Source organism: Neoarius graeffei, chromosome 14 (assembly GCF_027579695.1).
Source record: "Neoarius graeffei isolate fNeoGra1 chromosome 14, fNeoGra1.pri, whole genome shotgun sequence".
NCBI lineage: Eukaryota > Metazoa > Chordata > Actinopteri > Siluriformes > Ariidae > Neoarius > Neoarius graeffei.
In genome coordinates, this window is record NC_083582.1 from 52,401,969 (window position 1) to 52,421,395 (window position 19,427).

The 19,427-nt window shown below is 40.7% G+C and overlaps 1 protein-coding gene across 4 annotated transcripts in view; it reads right to left on the reverse strand.

Moving 5' to 3' along the window:
- The window catches only part of aldh18a1 (aldehyde dehydrogenase 18 family, member A1), a 30,252-nt gene extending 12,586 nt beyond the window's left edge, over positions 1-17,666 (reverse strand). The window contains exons 1-12 of one of the 4 annotated variants that reach the window (XM_060939966.1): positions 17,472-17,666; positions 15,455-15,560; positions 13,331-13,441; positions 4,684-4,835; positions 4,376-4,525; positions 4,142-4,246; positions 2,145-2,303; positions 1,549-1,639; positions 966-1,090; positions 734-878; positions 568-641; positions 319-418 (exon numbers count right to left, since the gene is read on the reverse strand). In XM_060939966.1, the coding sequence (XP_060795949.1) occupies positions 319-418; positions 568-641; positions 734-878; positions 966-1,090; positions 1,549-1,639; positions 2,145-2,303; positions 4,142-4,246; positions 4,376-4,525; positions 4,684-4,835; positions 13,331-13,421 (1,192 nt within the window). In that variant the 5' untranslated portion in view covers positions 13,422-13,441; positions 15,455-15,560; positions 17,472-17,666. Of the gene's footprint in view, positions 1-318; positions 419-567; positions 642-733; positions 879-965; positions 1,091-1,548; positions 1,640-2,144; positions 2,304-4,141; positions 4,247-4,375; positions 4,526-4,683; positions 4,836-13,330; positions 13,442-15,454; positions 15,561-17,396 lie in introns of all 4 variants that reach the window. The other 3 variants (XM_060939965.1, XM_060939967.1, XM_060939964.1) reach the window with 3 other exon arrangements.
- Between the last annotated feature and the right edge of the window lie 1,761 nt (positions 17,667-19,427).

Below are 19,427 nucleotides of genomic sequence, written 5' to 3' on the forward strand. Positions count from 1 at the left end.
AAATGCATCTTTGTCCACTTCGTAGGGGTCAATTCCTCCAATCAAGGCCAGTTTGGCTGCATACCGTTGTCGTGAGATGTCGTCCAATGTATCTATATACTTCCGTTTGCTTGATTTTGCCGACATTGATCTTTATTTTAGAAAACTGACTATACAACTTCATAAATTCGTCCGAGATAACGTAGCCGGTAATGGCGATGGTCCGTTTTGTTTGCCCCACAAGATGGCAGCTGGAGGGCGTTCCCCGGAATGCCGTGACGTCAGTGAAAACTAACTATACATGAGGGTTAATTCAGTATATGGCATGATCAAATATACCTGAATTCACAGCAACTTCCATGTCCTTCTTATTAGCCGACAGAATTTCATCTCTTTTCTCAGTCAGAAGGTCAGCCATGGCATAAATGATCTCACTCCTCTGAGAGAGGAAACATTACACATTGAGGGGACACATTATTATTATCCTTACTCTTCATTAACTGTACCTTACATTTGATCCCAAATAGTTACAAACAGCCAAATCTCAATCAACATAACATCCTTCAGCATGAGAGAAAGCTGTAATACCTGCTCTGGAAGAAGGGATGCCAGTGTCCTCCCTGCAGTGCGAGCCATTTCTGTCTGCTGCTCCACTGTGGGCCCTGTAGCATTGGTAACAGCAGTAGCGGCATCACCATAACATCCTCTAACAGATGAGGTCAGAGAAGTACACATGTTGAAAATTCCTACATACCAGCGGGCTTGACCTCAGAAAAGAAGGTGCCCACTTTCTTGCCTTCTACAATGTCTGTGATGACATGGCCTGTGACTTTAGGATGAGTGCCATTTGCGATGACTACAGATGTGCCCCCCTGAAGAGCCCATAGAGCAGCTTTCACCTGTGACAAGTGTAGTCAGTACATCGTTAATAATTTTAATGATGGAAAACCAGCCTAACAATGAATGAACTCAGATTACAATCATACCTTAGCTTCCATTCCGCCAATGCCAACCCTGGATTTGGTGCCATAAGTTATAGACTGTTGGTCCCCAGGGTAGAAAGTGTCAATTAATTTCGCATTATCAGACCCAGGAGGGCTGTCATAAAGACCTGATGGAGGCAGAGGCAGGATTAGACAAAAGACTAAGGGTGTCATCATGCTTGGCTTTTTTTTTTTTAAATAAAGTGTTTGCTGGAAGCCATTTTTTAACAGCACTCGCACCAGTCCAAGCTCAGGAACTGAACTATTTTTTAATAAACACATAATTAATATCCTTAATATTGTTCAATTAAAAAAAAATTCCTTCTTTGGAAGTGCTGTTATCAGAAAACACACCACAGGATGGATTGATTGATTGCATGCATGCAATCAATCAATCCATCCTGTGGTGTGTTTTCTGATAACATAACAGCACTTCCAAAGTAGGAATTTTTTTTTGTATGCATGCATGCGGTTGCAGAAAAAAAGTCAAGCATGAAGGCACCCTGAGACAGGAGGGGTTCTTAAACAGCCTTTAATTAAAGCCATTCCTTAAATGCAGTCCTAATGTCATGCATTCATTTCTTACCTTCTACATCAGAGAGAGCAATGAGGAGATCTGCTCTCATCTCCACCGCAAGCCGTGCTGCTAAACTGTCATTGTCCTTGACGCTGATGACCTGTGATGTGATAAAAGGGAGTATATGACAGTCAAATCCAAAGCACATGATAAACTACAATGGATTAGAACCGTTTTGCTGTATAATAACAAATGCACCAGGTAATTTTCAAAAGTGCATTTAAGCCATCTATGACAGCAATAAGCACCCTAAACCATGAGATTCTCCGAGAGGCCGATGGGAAACAACCATAGCTGCTGTATGATGGCATGCAGACAGGAATGCAGAAACAAGAAACAGTACAATACAGGAAATAGTGATGTTAATGAGCATCTCTCTATGGAGGTGCAAGAAATAAGAGGAAAGTTATGAAGCGGTTTATGTTCTCCATGAGCTGGAGTGTCCATGTTCTCCATGGAGCTCCAGTCTCTCCTAGCCTCTGGTTCATAGCATGCATGTGTTAATAGCACCCTCCCTGCATGTAGTGCTCATGGGCCAGTGGGGGGAATTCAGGGTATTCTGCCAGTCCCTCATCCCCCCCAGGCTTTCTCAGCTCTATACTCACATTTACCCCCTGCAGATCACTGTTAGGCTCTGGGGGAGGCACCACTGCGTCATTAGTGTTGATGATGGGCACGATGTTCATACGCAGAAGCTCATGCAGCGTGCTGTTCAGATTCCGTCTCTTCTGTTCATCATGGAAATCCAAGTTTGTGACCAAGATCTGGAAAGGGAAAGGGCATTTGATGGGTCGGACTAGAATAATAAATAAAAATGAATTAATGAACAAGCAATAGACCCAGTGAAAATTACAATTAAAATGCTAGAGTATTCATTTCACCCTAATCTCCATCAACCACATCAGCAGTGTATGTGTGAACAATATGACGTTTTTTTCTGTATTGAGTTTAAAAAAAAAAAAAAACACCACACACACCACTACACAGGACTCTTGTTTACTCAACAGACCTATAATGCAAATCCAGGGGCAGTTGTTGAGACAGTTAATAAACATTAATGCCAAGCAAATTTTTGTTTGCATAACTTCTAAAACTAAAAGTAGATTTATTTCAAACTGCTTTTTACTGTACAGCTCCAATGTTTGAAAGTTGGATATCAACTACAATAGAACAGTTTTCTTAAGACACTCATCTACGGTATGTCTCATCCTAAGACCTTAAACTGTTATATTTCTGAACTTGTGTGCCAGTCACAACATTTAGATGTTTATTGATGGAATTCATTACCTGCCCTTGGACTTTCATGAGAAGGTTTTCAGAAAAGAGCTTTCTTTTTCATTCTTTAAATACGAAGGAAAGTGATGAAATTATTGTCCATGAAGCTTTAAAAAAAAAAAGAAAAGTGGGCTCCATATAGACCCCTTCGCAGTAAACGTCATTCATACGTAAGCGGAAATTGCACGCGCAGCCTGGACCCAAAAAAGACTCAGAAATGCCTAGTTGTTGTGTTGTCGGGTGTCAGAATCATAGCAGTGATGGGGTTAAAATGTACAGAATTCCAGCAGGATCTCACCCATTCCAAAAAAAAAGAAAAAAAAAAAATCGCCGACGTCTATGACTACAAGCCATCAAACGTGTAGACTGGGATGAAAGCACTATCAAAAATGCGCGGGTTTGCAGCGCCCACTTCATCACGGGTAAGATCAGGCTATTTATTAAATCTTTCTTTTTTTATTCTTTCTAGTCTTCGTTTATTGATGTAGCAAAATACTTTGGTAACGTTTGTCTGATTAGCTGGGTCATAGTTACACAATGTAATGAATATTGTTAGCATGTTAACTTAGCTTTGCATGCAATTTTGTTTGTAGGAGAGGTCTCGCTTGACTCAAGCAGTCCAGATTTTGTGCCATCATTATTTGTGTATGCCAAAAATCACAATTTTAAAGCAAGGATGGAAAGGTAAAATTGTGTGCCCTCACTCTAAATGCCAACTTACGTTGACTGCTCTAACCTAGCTCCTGCCCCGTTCAGTTTCATTTCTGCTCTCTGCCTCTCGCTTTTTACGCAGCTCTGATTTCTCTTAGCTGCACTCTTTAAATTGCTGTTTAGTGTTGGTATTTGCTGTTGTAGCTAAAGCCATATTGCCATCACATCACTGGCATAATTTGATTAAAACAAAATGAATGTCCCATTGTTAATCAAGTTGTACATGCCCGCACATAATCATATGTGTCTAAAGACTTGTAGGCACAAAGTTTTTCGTGGGTGTACACTGAAGTCTTGTCAATAAGGTACGAGTATATATCTGGCCATTGTATACCAGGGAACTTACTAACATCGTCCGTCCACTCTTTAATTAAAATGCGGATCCGGTAGGCGATGTCCACTTGTTAGAGTTAACTTATTTATGTAGCATTCTCGATCTTGTAACAACAATTGTTTGGCATAATCTGACAGCTCATAATGCCGGTCTATGGGCAGCGCCATTGTTTCTGGGTCCAGGCTGCGCGCGCATCCTGGCAACGGTCAGTTTGTTTACAAACATGCGAAGGGGTCTATACATTTGGAGAGAAGTTGCATCATCTATATTGTGTGTATGTACCTGTGCTGTGCAGGTGCTGTACTGAGTGAACATGGCCTCATACAGTGCCATCAGTCCACTCTGTCCTGCAGCAGCACACGCCCTCGCCTCTAGAACGGGCAGAGTCTGCAGACAAAAATGTAGTTTTATTCATCCAACATTACCACTTTAGTACATTAACAACTGTACTATAATTCATTAAACTGTTAAGTGGTATCTGATGCATATAACTGGCTTAATAATGGTTATGCTCACCATGTCTTTAAGCTGATTCTGTCCTGAATGAAGGGCTTGTCTGACGCTCTGAGAGAGAAGAATCTCATGCCTCAGTCTCTGTTTCCCAAATGCTACTGCTCCACTTGTGACAATCATCATTTCTCTGCCTTGGTTCTGAAGCATGGCCACCTTAAAAGACCAAAAATAAGTCCAAATACATACAATCAGCACGCAAAAGTACTATTGTGTCATTCTATTGTACTGTGAGTTTGCCTTTAATGCTTGCACATGCTATAACCAAACTGATTAATCACCATTAAATGATCATCACTACTGATCTCTCTTACCTGTTCCACAATAGAGGCAAGCCTCCCGAGTGCAAGTCCACATTCATCGCCCCGAGTTACCACAGCGCTGCCCAGCTTCACTACAATTCGTTTGGCTTGTCGCAGATCACCACGGTGTGGAAATGACTTACCATGGGTACGCACCAATGGCACTGTAAGAAAAGGCACATTACTCCACTGACGCACAGCGTGGAGTCTGACAGATGGAGAGAGATACAGAGATCTGGTGGGAGAGAGACCCAGGGAAGGAGCCAGTGAGAAGAAATGGCATGCAGGAAACCAATGAGGACCAGGTAAGGAAAAAGCAAGGGAGATGTTAGTAAACAGATGTGCAGGAATCTGATTGGGGCAATGTTTATTGTCAAAATTAATGACAAATATGCAGAGACAGCTGTTGGCGTGTTATGGATCAGTGCATCATTAGCTGGAACATACAGTTAGGTCCATATATATTTGCACACTGACAAATTTTGGTTTTTTTTTTTTACCTGTTTACTGAAACATTCAAGTTATAGTTATATAATGGGCATGGACATAAAGTCCAGACTTTCAGCTTTCATTTGAGGGTATCCACATTAAAATTGGATGAAGGGTTTAGGAGTTTCAGCTCCTTAACATGTGCCACCCTGTTTTTAAAGGGACCAAAAGTAATTGGACAATTGACTCAAAGGCTATTTCATGGGCAGGTGTGGGCAATTCCTTCGTTATGCCATTCTCAATTAAGCAGATAAAAGGCCTGGAGTTGATTTGAGGTGTGGTGCTTGCATCTGGAAGATTTTGCTGTGAAGAAAATATGCGGTCAAAGGAGCTCTCCATGCAGGTGAAACAAGCCATCCTTAAGCTGCGAAAACAGAAAAAACCCATCCGAGAAATTGCTACAATATTAGGAGTGGCAAAATCTACAGTTTGGTACATCCTGAGAAAGAAAGAACGCACTGGTGAACTCATCAATGCAAATAAGACCTGGATGCCCACAGAAGACAACAGTGGTGGATGATCGCAGAATAATCTCCATGGTGAAGAGAAAGCCCTTCACAACAGCCAACCAAGTGAACAACACTCTCCAGGAAGTAGGCATATCAATATCCAAATCTACCAGAAAGAGAAGACTGCATGAAAGTAAATACAGAGGGTTCACTGCACGGTGCAAGCCACTCATAAGCCTCAAGAATAAAAAGGCTAGATTGGACTTTGCTAAAAAACATCTAAAAAAGCCAGCACAGTTCTGGAAGAACATTCTTTGGACAGATGAAACCAAGATCAACCTCTACCAGAATGATGGAAAGAAAAGAGTATGGCAAAGGCGTGGTACAGCTCATGATCCAAAGCATACCACATCATCTGTAAAACACGGTGGAGGCAGTGTGATGGCTTGGGCATGCATGGCTGCCAGTGGCACTGGGTCAGTGTTTATTGATGTGACACAGGACAGAAGCAGCTGGATGAATTCCGAGGTATTCAGAGACATACTGTGTGCTCAAATCCAGCCAAATGCAGCCAAACTGATTGGTTGGCGTTTCATAATACAGATGGACAATGACCCAAAACATAAAGCCAAAGCAACCCAGGAGTTTATTAAAGAAGTGGAATATTCTTGAATGGCCAAGTCAGTCACCTGATCTCAACCCAATTGAGCATGCATTTCACTTGTTAAAGACTAAACTTCAGACAGAAAGGCCCACAAACAAACAACAACTGAAAACTGCTCCAGTAAAGGTCTGGCAGAGCATTAAAAAGGAGGAAAAACAGCGTCTGGTGATGTCCATGAGTTCAAGATTTCAGGCAGTCATTGCCAACAAAGGGTTTTCAACCAAGTATTAGAAATGAACATTTTATTTACAATTATTTAATTTGTCCAATTACTTTTGAGCCCCTGAAATGAAGGGATTGTGTTTAAAAAAATGCTTTAGTTCCTCACATTCTTATGCAATCATTTTGTTCAACCCACTGAATTAAAAGCTTAAAGTCTGAACTTCAACTGCATCTGAATTGTTTTGTTCAAAATTCATTGTGGTAATGTACAGAACCAAAATTAGAAAAATGTCTCTGTCCAAATATTTATGGACCTAACTGTATGGAATGGGACAGACTGAAATTGTGGGGCTGTAAAGTGGTCCACCAGCAACTGATAATGTTCCAGCTATACTATCCACTGTACCTTTATACTTCACCCTGCTCAGGCCTGGTATTAACTTCCATCTTCAGTGATCAGATCACATGGACTATATGTGAAATACAGGTCTGTCAGCTCAAAGCCTCGGTCTGTTGAACAAGTTCTAAAAAAACACTGTAACTGCTATACAGGGATACTTATCTATATCTTTGAGTGTATAGCACTGTACTCTTCAAGTTCAATAAAGCTGTGATTTTTTTTTAAAGACCCAATTACCATGCATGGGTCTTCTGCTACATACTGACAAAATGCAACTCATGTTTTATTTCACTTATTACTTTGTCCTTTATTCATTTGTGTGGTTCTGTGGTTGTTAAAAGCACAATAAACATGATTAGCTGAGCAAATGCTGCACAAAATACCACATAGCCAGACGACAGTGCGAATTATCAATCTGAGGGCCTAACAGTTGAATAAGAAAATGTTGTCTGATAGTTAAATATACACTACACTGTGTGTTGGTATGAAATGTTATTTTGGGAGATACAGTGGTGCTTGAAAGTTTGTGAACCCTTTCGAATTTTCTATATTTCTGCATAAAATATGACTTAAAACATCAGATTTTCACATAAGTCCTAAAAGTAGGTAAAGAGAACCCAGTTAAAACAAATGAGACAAAAATATTATACTTGGTCATTTATTTATTGAGGAAAATGATCCAATATTACATATCTGTGAGTGGCAAAAGTATGTGAACCTCTAGGATTAGCAGTTAATTTGAAGGTGAAATTAGAGTCAGGTGTTTTCAGTCAATGGGATGACAATCAGGTGTGAGTGGGCATCCTGTTTTATTTAAAGAACAGGGATCTATCAAAGTCTGATCTTCACAACATGTTTGTGGAAGTGTCTCATGGCACGAACAAAGATTTCTGAGGACCTCAGAAAAAGCGTTGTTGATGCTCATCAGGCTGGAAAAAGTTAATAAACCATTTCTAAAGAGTTTGGTCTCCACCAATGCACAGTCAGACAGATTATGTACAAATGGAGGAAATTCAAGACCATTGTTTCCCTCCCCAGGAGTGGTCGACCAACAAAGATCACTCCAAGAGCAAGGTGTGGAATAGTCGGCAAGGTCACAAAGGACCCCAGGGTAACTTCTAAGCAACTGAAGGCCTCTCTCACATTAGCCAATGTTAATATTCATGAGTCCACCACCAGGAGAACACTGAACAACAGTGGTATGCATGGCAGGGTTGCAAGGAGAAAGCCACTGCTCTCCAAAAAGAACATTGCTGCTCATCTGCAGTTTGCTAAAGATCACGTGGACAAGGCTACTGGAAAAACGTTTTGTAGACGGATGAGACCAAAATAGAACTTTTTGGTTTAAATGAGACGCGTCATGTTTGGAGAAAGGAAAAACACTGCATTCCAGCACAAGAACTTTATCCCATCTGTGAAACATGGTGGTGGTAGTATCATGGTTTGGCCCTGTTTTGCTGCATCTGGGAGAGGACAGCTTGCCATCATTGATGGAACAATTAATTCTGAATTATACCAGCGAATTCTAAAGGAAAATGTCAGGACATCTGTCCACGAAGTGAATTTCAAGAGAAGGTGGGTCATGCAGCAAGACAACAACCCTAAACACACAACTTGTTCTACCAAAGAATTGTTAAAGAAGAATAAAGTTAATGCTTTGGAATGGCCAAGTCAAAGTCCTGACCTTAATCCAATCAGAATGTTGTGGAAGGACCTGAAACAAGTACTTTATGTGAGGAAACCCACCAACATCCCAGAGTTGAAGCTGGTCTGTGCAGAGGAATGGACTAAAATTCCTCCAAGCCAGTGTGCAGGACTGATCAACAGTTACCGGAAACGTTTAGTTGCAGTTATTGCTGCACAAGGGGGTCACACCAGATACTGAAAGCAAAGGTTCACATACTTTTGCCACTCACAGATATGTAATATTGGATCATTTTCCTCAATAAATAAGTGACCAAGTATAATATTTTTGTCCCATTTGTTTAACTGGGTTCTCTTTATCTACTTTTAGGACTTGTGTGAAAATCTGATGTTTTAGGTCATATTTACGCAGAAATATAGAAAATTCTAAAGGGTTCACAAACTTTCAAGCACCACTGTAGCTTTGAAATCACATCAGTTCTGATCACACAAGAAACCTGCTCAGTGAAGATGCATTCGAAACAAAACGAGGTGTAAACAACTAAAGGTCTCAGCTGCTAGGTCAAAAATCATGACTTGAAAATTAACTCTGCTGCATGATCTAAATTATTTGCTTTAGTGTTCTCGTAAGGGTGTAGCAACCGCTAACTAAACACGAAGCTAAACTCCACTCAAAGGAGACAATGAGTCGTTCGTAGTGGTCCGAGGGATGTTTACTCCTTCACAATGACATTGAGTGAAAAGACATTGATTTATCAGTCCTTAAATGAGGGTGGAACTACATTCACGCACAGCAAGTGTGTAGCCTCTTCTGCACCACAAACATTTTCTGGTTTTAACCAACAGGAAGTAAAAGCTTAAAGTGCATATCACGGGTAAATTCAGGAGCAAGATCAATGTATTTCTCTTATTTTATATTAAACTTTGGTCAAATATCTGTCACATTTTGTGCAATTTTTTTACCTTGCGCAATACCAGAAAAATTCAGTTGAAATCAAGCCATTTGAGGCGAATTGGTCCGCCTCTGAAAAAACTTGGCATTTGGATTTCCCGGCAAACATTGATTTTCGTGACGTCACATGCGGGACGCCTCCTTCTGAATCCTACATCAGCGCTGGTTTGTTTATGAGAAAACGACCTGGTGGTTTTCTGCAAATTTCTTCGTTATCATGTACCGTATTTTTCGGACTATAAGTCGCACTTTTTTTCATGGTTCAGCTAGCCATGCGACTTATACTCCGGTGTGACATATATATGTTTTTTTTTTTTCACCGCGGAATAACTGGAGCTGATGCTGAGTCTGACGACAGCCACGCAGAAGAAGAGGAAACGGCGCTTCGTCTGCCGCTGGAGTTGGTAGAGTTGTTCAGAAGCGACACCGAGGATGAGGAATTCAATGGATTTGCTGATTTGGAGTGAAATCGCCAGCTTGATAAACTTGATTGACCTGTGTTTTATTATTAATGATAGGGCTATAGTTATTTAAATAAGTTATGTAATGATTTTAGGCAGTGCTTAATTTGTGAAGTGGGAGGTCCCGGAACGCAGGAGGTGGGTGGGTCCGGCGACTCAAAAAAAAAAAAAAAAAAAAAAAAAAAAAAAGGTGGGGGGTGGTTTACTATAACTTTACGCACACGCGCTTATTGTGTGTGTAAAAAAAAATATATATATCAGACATTATGATCTTAGAAAACGCTTTAGTGACGAACAGTTACAGACAGTAATATGTCGTGATATGTTATAAAATATTATTTTTATTAGGCTATATATTAAATTATATATTAAATTTATCTTCTAAAATAACAGACTACTCATATCACAACCGGTTTATTTCACCATTGGAGATCAGATCACACAAGACATGAGTTAAATTACTCTTTTTAAGGATTTAAGTAGGGTATTTAAAAGCGGTTGTTTGTTTTTTTTTCACTAGACGGTTGTCTTTGGAGATGATATACCTATAGCCTACTTGACCTCTGATTTAATGAAATAAAATTCGACAAAAATGAAGAATGACTCTCCTCGATGATGACTACAGCTTTAATAACAAAGATGAAAGAGCCATGGGGCGATAATAAGCCCTACCGGTAAAAATAATCTAAAAGCAAACTGATTAATGCATCAGTAATAGGCTACTAATATTAGTTATAATAATAATAATAATAATAATAATATAGGCTATTAGTAATAACGATAGTGATAGTATTAAAGATAGTAGTAGATATTTAAAATAATCAGACTAGGCTACTTACAGGGCAAAGGGCGCGTTATCACTGCTCAGCTGTTCGTTTATTAAATAAACAATGCAGTCGCGCAGTAACCACGCGCCGCTTATCAGATACAATCACAGATTCTATGGATAGAATAACCCTTCAAAAAAGTGCGACTTATAGTCCGGTGCGACGTATATGTTTTTTTCGTCTTCATAATGCATTTTTTGGCTGATGCGACTTAAACTCCGGAGCGACGTATAGTCCGGAAAATACGGTAATTATTAAAATGGTTAACAGATGTATCGTAGGAGGGTGTAGCAACACCAATCATGATGGGATTAGTACTCATCATTTTCCAAAGACCGGACAAAGAGAGAAATGGGAGCGCTTGGTCTACACAGGCTGTGCACTGAAACCGTGCAAAGCTCGCGCAGCCTGCTGGTGCTTCCGCAGGTGATGTCACGAATCTGGCTCCAGAGTCCCTTGAGATTTTTCCAGACGTGTTTTGTCATTTTATTTTTTTCTGCTGCAGACAGATGGCCTTGTGCAAAATTACCCTTCTGGATGAGTGTGTAAAGGGACATACTTTCATATAAAAAAAACAAAATTGGTCCAGAATATGTACTTTAAAATGTGCTCTACCAAGGATTTTCAAAATAAAAACCACAAGTCAGTACCATGACATTCTTAAACAGTTTTCAATTTCACAGAACTACGAGTTATGTCTCAGACATCACATTTGCGATTTGCTAAAAATGTACCCATGCCATACACACCCAAACACCCCTCCCTGTCAGTGAAACCTAACGACAGTGTTAAAGCTGCCACATCAGCAAAGCCAAACAGGCCCCAGTGCTGACAGCACAGAACTCAGAGCAGGGAATGAAAAACGGTGAATGAAAAATTTATTGGGGTACAGGAGAGAGAGAAAAAAAAAGAAGACACAAAGGAGAAGCAAAAGTGCATTTATTCCAAACAAAGCATACATACTCAGTGATATCCTCAGGAACATTTATACAACCCCGATTCCAAAAAAAGTTGGGACAAAGTACAAGTTGTAAATAAAAACGGAATGCAATAATTTACAAATCTCAAAAACTGATATTGTATTCACAATAGAACATAGACAACATCAAATGTCGAAAGTAAGACATTTTGAAATTTCATGCCAAATATTGGCTCATTTGAAATTTCATGACAGCAACACATCTCAAAAAAGTTGGGACAGGGGCAATAAGAGGCTGGAAAAGTTAAAGGTACAAAAAAGGAACAGCTGGAGGACCAAACTGCAACTCATTAGGTCAATTGGCAATAGGTCATTAACATGACTGGGCATAAAAAGAGCATCTTGGAGTGGCAGCGGCTCTCAGAAGTAAAGATGGGAAGAGGATCATCAATCCCCCTAATTCTGCGCCGACAAATAGTGGAGCAATATCAGAAAGGAGTTCGTCAGTGTAAAATTGCAAAGAGTTTGAACATATCATCTACAGTGCATATCATCATCAAAAGATTCAGAGAATCTGGAAGAATCTCTGTGCGTAAGGGTCAAGGCCGGAAAACCATACTGGGTGCCCGTGATCTTCGGGCCCTTAGACGGCACTGCATCACATACAGGCATGCTTCTCTATTGGAAATCACAAAATGGGCTCAGGAATATTTCCAGAGAACATTATCTGTGAACAGAATTCACCGTGCCATCCGCCGTTGCCAGCTAAAACTCTATAGTTCAAAGAAGAAGCCATATCTAAACATGATCCAGAAGCGCAGACGTCTTCTCTGGGCCAAGGCTCATTTAAAATGGACTGTGGCAAAGTGGAAAACTGTTCTGTGGTCAGACGAATCAAAATTTGAAGTTCTTTATGGAAATCAGAGACGCCGTGTCATTCGGACTAAAGAGGAGAAGGACGACCCAAGTTGTTATCAGTGCTCAGTTCAGAAGCCTGCATCTCTGGTGGTATGGGGTTGCATTAGTGCGTGTGGCATGGGCAGCTTACACATCTGGAAAGACACCATCAATGCTGAAAGGTATATCCAGGTTCTAGAGCAACATATGCTCCCATCCAGACGACGTGACAATGCCAAACCACATACTGCATCAATTACAGCATCATGGCTGCGTAGAAGAAGGGTCCGGGTACTGAACTGGCCAGCCTGCAGTCCAGATCTTTCACCCATAGAAAATATTTGGCGCATCATAAAACGGAAGATACGACAAAAAAGACCTAAGACAGTTGAGCAACTAGAATCCTACATTAGACAAGAATGGGTTAACATTCCTATCCCTAAACTTGAGCAACTTGTCTCCTCAGTCCCCAGACGTTTACAGACTGTTGTAAAGAGAAAAGGGGATGTCTCACAGTGGTAAACATGGCCTTGTCTCAACTTTTTTAAGATGTGGTGTTGTCATGAAATTTAAAATCACCTAATTTTTCTCTTTAAATGATACATTTTCTCAGTTTAAACATTTGATATGTCATCTATGTTCTATTCTGAATAAAATATGGAATTTTGAAACTTCCACATCATTGCATTCCGTTTTTATTTACAATTTGTACTTTGTCCCAACTTTTTTGGAATTGGGGTTGTAACTAAAACTATGCAGTTCTAACCAAACTCTACGCTAGAAGATGAAACTCACGTTTCCCGAGAGAAACGGATCTTGTGAAGTTCTGGAGGGTTTTTGGGCCCACAGACAGCCGGGAGCATAGAGAAAGTCTCTGCAGCAACATGCTGATCACGTCCACTTACACTGCAAAACATACAGGAAGCACAGGATTTAGCATTTTTATATATTGTTTATATTTCTCTCTTTATTTTTCTTAATTAAAAAAAAACATCTTAAACTAATGATGGATGTTTCTCTTTACTTAGTTGAGTGGTTCTTGTGACAATATGGATTACTACAGTTGTGGAATAGGGCCATTTACTGTATTTTTGTTATTTACTGTTTGATCTCAAACACATTAAGAAGGCACGAAATTGTACTAATTAACCTTTGACGAGGCACACTTGTTAACTGAAAAGCATTCCAGGTGACTACCTCATGAAGCTGGTTAAGATAATGCCAATAGTGTGCAAAGCATCATCAAGGGAAACACTGGCTATTTTGAAGAATCTAAAATAAACTTTTTTTTTTAACCACATGATTCCAAACAGGGCGGCACGGTGGTGTAGTGGTTAGCGCTGTCGCCTCACAGCAAGAAGGTCCTGGGTTCGAGCCCCGGGGCCGGCGAGGGCCTTTCTGTGCGGAGTTTGCATGTTCTCCCCGTGCCCGCGTGGGTTTCCTCCGGGTGCTCCGGTTTCCCCCACAGTCCAAAGACATGCAGGTTAGGTTAACTGGTGACTCTAAATTGACCGTAGGTGTGAATGTGAGTGTGAATGGTTGTCTGTGTCTATGTGTCAGCCCTGTGATGACCTGGCGACTTGTCCAGGGTGTACCCCGCCTTTCGCCCGTAGTCAGCTGGGATAGGCTCCAGCTTGCCTGCGACCCTGTAGAAGGATAAAGCGGCTAGAGATAATGTGATGTGATGTGTGATGATTCCAAACATGTTCCATATGTTATTTCATAGTTTTGACATCTTCAGTATTGTTCTGCAATGTGGAAAATAGTCAAAATACAGAAAAACCTAGAGTAGGTGTTTTGATTAGTGCTGTGTACACGCACACTTAAAGGAATGCTTCAACTTTTTAAAATGTAGTCTTCATGAAGTGCATCAGTAGTGTGTGTGTAATTACTATGGACAAGAATGACCAGGTTTTTCTATAATGAGTGAAAGATGGATAACCACCAAGCTTGAGGTCAGTTATTTGGAAGTTTTAAGTCAGTCATTCAATAATATTTTTCCTTTCAAAATTTTCCAATCAAACACATTTGTTAATTAAACTCTCAATTTGTGTCATCCATCCTTTCAGAGAGGGGACTAAGATGTTTTTAATCCAACTTTCCAACAATTAAACAATAAATAAAAAGTGACTGGGCCACACCTGAAACCCTTCCATTTTTATTTTAAGCTACACTCACCAAGTTCATCAAGATGCATAAACATTTTCCTTTTGAAAAAAATAAGTTCACTCTCTGAAGGAAGAAATGTACCAATTTAGAGCTTAAAGGGAAAAAAAATCCACCCTGAACAGCTGAATATTAATCTTAATAATTAAAATGCGATCTTAATTATGACATCACTGGAAAACTGAATGAGAAAAGAAGCTCTTGCTGTTTTGTTTTCAGGAGCTGACAGCAAAACCCAACCATTATCACTTATGTTTGAAACTTCTTTTTTGTTAACTATTAAGCATCATTGTAACCATACTAGCAATGTCTTCCTGTGACTTCAAGGTAGACTGTCTTTCAGATTTTTCAAGTGTAGGTCATAAAAAGAATTTTCCCTGACACCCAATTATTTTTGTTTAGTGGACCGAAAGCTACCGAATTCGAATCACAGGCTTCCAATTTTATTATTTATTTATTTTTAAAAATAGAACAATTAATGAATTTAGGGCCACATGGTCCTAAATTCTCTGCTATTTTTTCCCTTCTTCACCGTGACCCAATTCAAGATACTACATCATGCATCACGTGGTGGGCTTTCCCTGTTCACGCAAGGCATTGTGGGATACAAATTTGAAAAAAGGAGAGAAAAATGGAGGATGTGAATGAAACATGAAAGGCCGACTACAGTAACAGTAAACGAGAAGAAAAGTTATGCTGCGAAGGAAAGGAAATGCAGGACCAAAATAATAAATATTGGTGGTCAGCAAGCACCTTGGTGTGATCAGCTGTTCATTTAACGACAGAATGATGCAACTGTTGGTGCACGGTCAAGGTAAACCTGTAGATGGCAGTAATGCAACACTGTGGATGCCAGCTGCTGTAAAAGCCAAAAGAAGAAGAAGAAGGTGGTAAACCTGTGCATGCGTACATGAACTTCCTCTGTCTGCTTGACTGCGCAAAGCGAGCAATTTCATGCACATTATTTGTTAGGGAATCCCCTCAAATTAAATAACTTCCCAGCCACAGAATGGCCTGGGTTTTTTTTTTTTAAGATATTACAGAAATAAACACATCACAATGGCCAAATTTCAGAGGGAACTAAATTTCACTGATTTTACGACATCGAAAGGCCATCTAGCTTTCAGCAACAGCAGCCATAAACTTCTTACAGGAATAGCACATCACTAACCAACAAACTAACACTAGAATCGCTGAGCATGTCACAAGAATTTGAATGTTTCAGTATGCAAATTACCTTTCCTTTAATTTACAAATAAATAAACTTTTCCCATGCTTTTCTGAGAACAGTGAAACATTTCTACATTCCTCTTCGTGGTGGGCAGCATGGTGGTACAGTGGTTAGCACTGTCGCCTCACAGCAAGGAGGCTCCAGGTTCGAACCTGCTGGTCAACCAGGGACTTTGTGTGTGGAGTCTGAATGCTCTTCCTGTGTGGGTTTCCTCCCACAGTCCAAATACATGCAGATTAGGTCAACTGGCTACTCTAATCTGTCTCTCTACTATGGTGAAGCCATGACCTAATGGTTAGTAAAGCAGCTTTGAGGCCAAAAGGTTGCTGGTTCGAGTCCCTGGACCATCAGGAATGACTGAAGTGCCCTTGAGCAAGGCAACTGCTCTGGGTAATGTTGTACGTTACTCTGGATAAGAGCATCTGCTCAATGCCATTAACGTAATGTAATGTTTTAGTCCCATGACTGACTGGTGACCTGTCCCTGCCTTTCACCCAAAGTCAGCTGGGACTGGCTCCAGTTCATCCACAACAGATAAATGGCATCAGTGAATGAATAGCTTGTTATGGTAATCACATATCCTACAGACATGTTTACAGCTTTTTAAAGAAAAAAAAATTAAAAAAGTATTCCTTTATCCCCTCTCCTCTGATTTCTTCTTATTTCACCTCTGTAATTTAATCTAGAAAGGCTGCAAAGGGATGTGAACAGCATCTCTGAACACTTTGGGAGGAAGGAAGTTTAATGTCAGCTTGGCCAGTACCCTTACTGGAGTAAAGAGGACACCACTTTCACTCCAACAGCCCTGACACACAGCTCCAGCTCCACTACAGCACAATGACACACACTGCAACTTTACCCTCAGCTCTCAGGCAGAAGTAAAGCTGCAGCCTGTCTACCGACCCAAGTCCGTTTCAGAGATCAGACTGTTTATAGCCTTCTAACCATCATCACCACTCATACACTGCACAGGAGCAGTCAGCTAGCTTTTCACTCACTGTTCAGCAGCTTCTTGTAACCGGACTGGTTTAATAGCCAGTAACTAGCATTTTGAAAACAAACACAGCAATATCTTTTAATATAGCAGAAGGATCTTAGTCCTACCAGGTCCTGCAGGATTTCAACTAAAGGATAACGTTAGCTTAGCTGGTTAGATACTGTTTAGCTAACTAGCTACAACAATCCGTTTAACTAACTAACTACCACTTCACATGACATATGACATCTGTTTTAATCCACTGTGGCTAAAGAAACACCTCTTATAGCTGCTGGTTAATGAGTGAAACAGTGTGGTGAGGCAGGAGTTGTGAACACTAGTTCAACAGTGTGTTAGCAAAAGTCGGTATTTAAAAAGGACACAACCACATACTTCACCTACAGCTACACACTCCACCACAACCAAATACACTCAGGCTGCTAACGGTAGCAGCTCTATACAGCTACGCATCATGCATTCTTACTTACCCAGATTTGCAAAACAGTTCAAGTTCAGTGCGAGAGCCACTGCCACATCAACTCGCCACTGCCACATCAACTCACCGCCGCAGCTGCAACTCTCAGCCTTCGTTGACCTCCGTATGTTTCACACCCGTTTTCCGTATAATCCCGCTTCCTGTGACACGATTGTTTACGACATATTGGACAGATTTAATAATCGTTCATCTTCCCGGAGCGACTACATAAACAACACAAGCAAAATTTTTTTCTTAGCGTGAAATAAAACCAAGCAGAAAACGGTTGAGAACGTCACTGACCAATCACAGAGCCGTTTGTTTAGACTGGTAGCCAATCATTGTTGGTGTGTCGGAATATGGGTATGACAATAAAACGGACTCTCTACTATCGACGTGTAAAGCAGTGTTGCCAGGTCTGCGGTTTTCCCACGGCATCATGGAACTTTTTGAACTAAATGACTGTCTTGTTGGGCTCAGTCACGTGACTTTTCTTAGCGTATGGAGGCTTACAACTTTTTTTTTATGTGGACCTCAGTATCAAGTCGCTGCCGAATGAATCCTGTGTTGTTTTTGCCCGTGTAAGCATGTTTGTTTGTTTAAGCTTTTCGTGCGCATCTTTACAACGAAGCGCTGCAAGTTGAAGTGTAAACAAACAACAGTTCGCTTCATTCTCACTTGTGTTGGCTCTTATCTCTGAGGTAAATCATTCACAAAGAGCATCAGAAACCCCTTTAAAGACCTGACTGCACCCTGAAACGACCCATATCCGATTTTTTTGCCCATATGCGACCTGTATCCGATTTGTTATTGACAATCTGAACGACACAGATCCGATTTTTTCACATGCGACCCAGGCCGCTTGCACTACGTTCACACTGCAAGGCTTAATGCTCAATTCCGATTTTTTTTGTGAAATCCGATTTTTTTTGTGAGGTCGTTCACATTAACAAATATATGCGACTTGTATGTGATCCTCAGTATGAACGAAAAGCGACCTAAAAGTGTTCCGCATGCGCATTGCAGGATACGACGACGTCACACGCAGTGAGCATGGCCAGTGTTTACGGAAGTAACCTAAAGTTTCCTGTGTATGACAGTAGCCAGCATGGAGTACCTGGCGATGATGCAGTTGTTGTTGCGACAGAGCCAGAACATGCACAATAGCCTGATGTTAAGGAGGAGGTTGAGAAGGAAGAGGGCAAGGGTTTTGGCTCAGGCGTTCTGCGGGGTAGTGACAGTGTCTAATGTTGTTGTAACTTTTTTTGAGAGACCCGCCGCCTACTTCAGCGCAGAATAGTGACGTTTGTGGCTTGTTGATGACGTGTAAGTCGGATGAATGCGACCTGGCAGTTCAGACTGAAGTCGCATATGAAAAGATCGGATAGGAATCGGAATTAGGACCACATATCCAAACGGCCTGGGTCGGATTTGAAAAAATCGGATCTGTGTCGTTCATATTGTCAATAAAAGATCGGATACAGGTCACATATGGGCGAAAAAATCAGATTTGAGTCACTTCAGCCTGCAGTGTGAACGTAGTGATGGATATGTGGTCCTAAATCCGATGCATATCCGATATTTTCACATGTGACTGCAGTCTGACCGGACAGGTCGCATTCATGCGACCTACACGTCATCAACAAGAGACAAACGTCACTATTCTGCGTTGGCTAATCCCACCTCTTTGGTGGAAAACAACAACATTTGTACAGTTTTCAGAATTTAAATAGACTTTTATAGAATTGATCAAGCTAATGATGGATTTGGTAGGGACCTGGATGTTGATCTGTTAGCCTGTTTAAATAAAACAGTTTCTATAACTGATTTATAACTTAAACCATCCTGTATTACAAGATTATAAGATTGTTCTGGAAATTTCCAGTAATTTGACACCTTCGGTCTCATTAGTCTGCTGCCCACATTAATCAGATTATTGTGTGAGTTCCGCCGCCGCCATAAAAACCACATCGCCAGGTCTCGCCTCATCTCCATAGCAAACTGCACTGGTGTTTATGCACCTTGAGCCAGCGCTGAGAGCAGT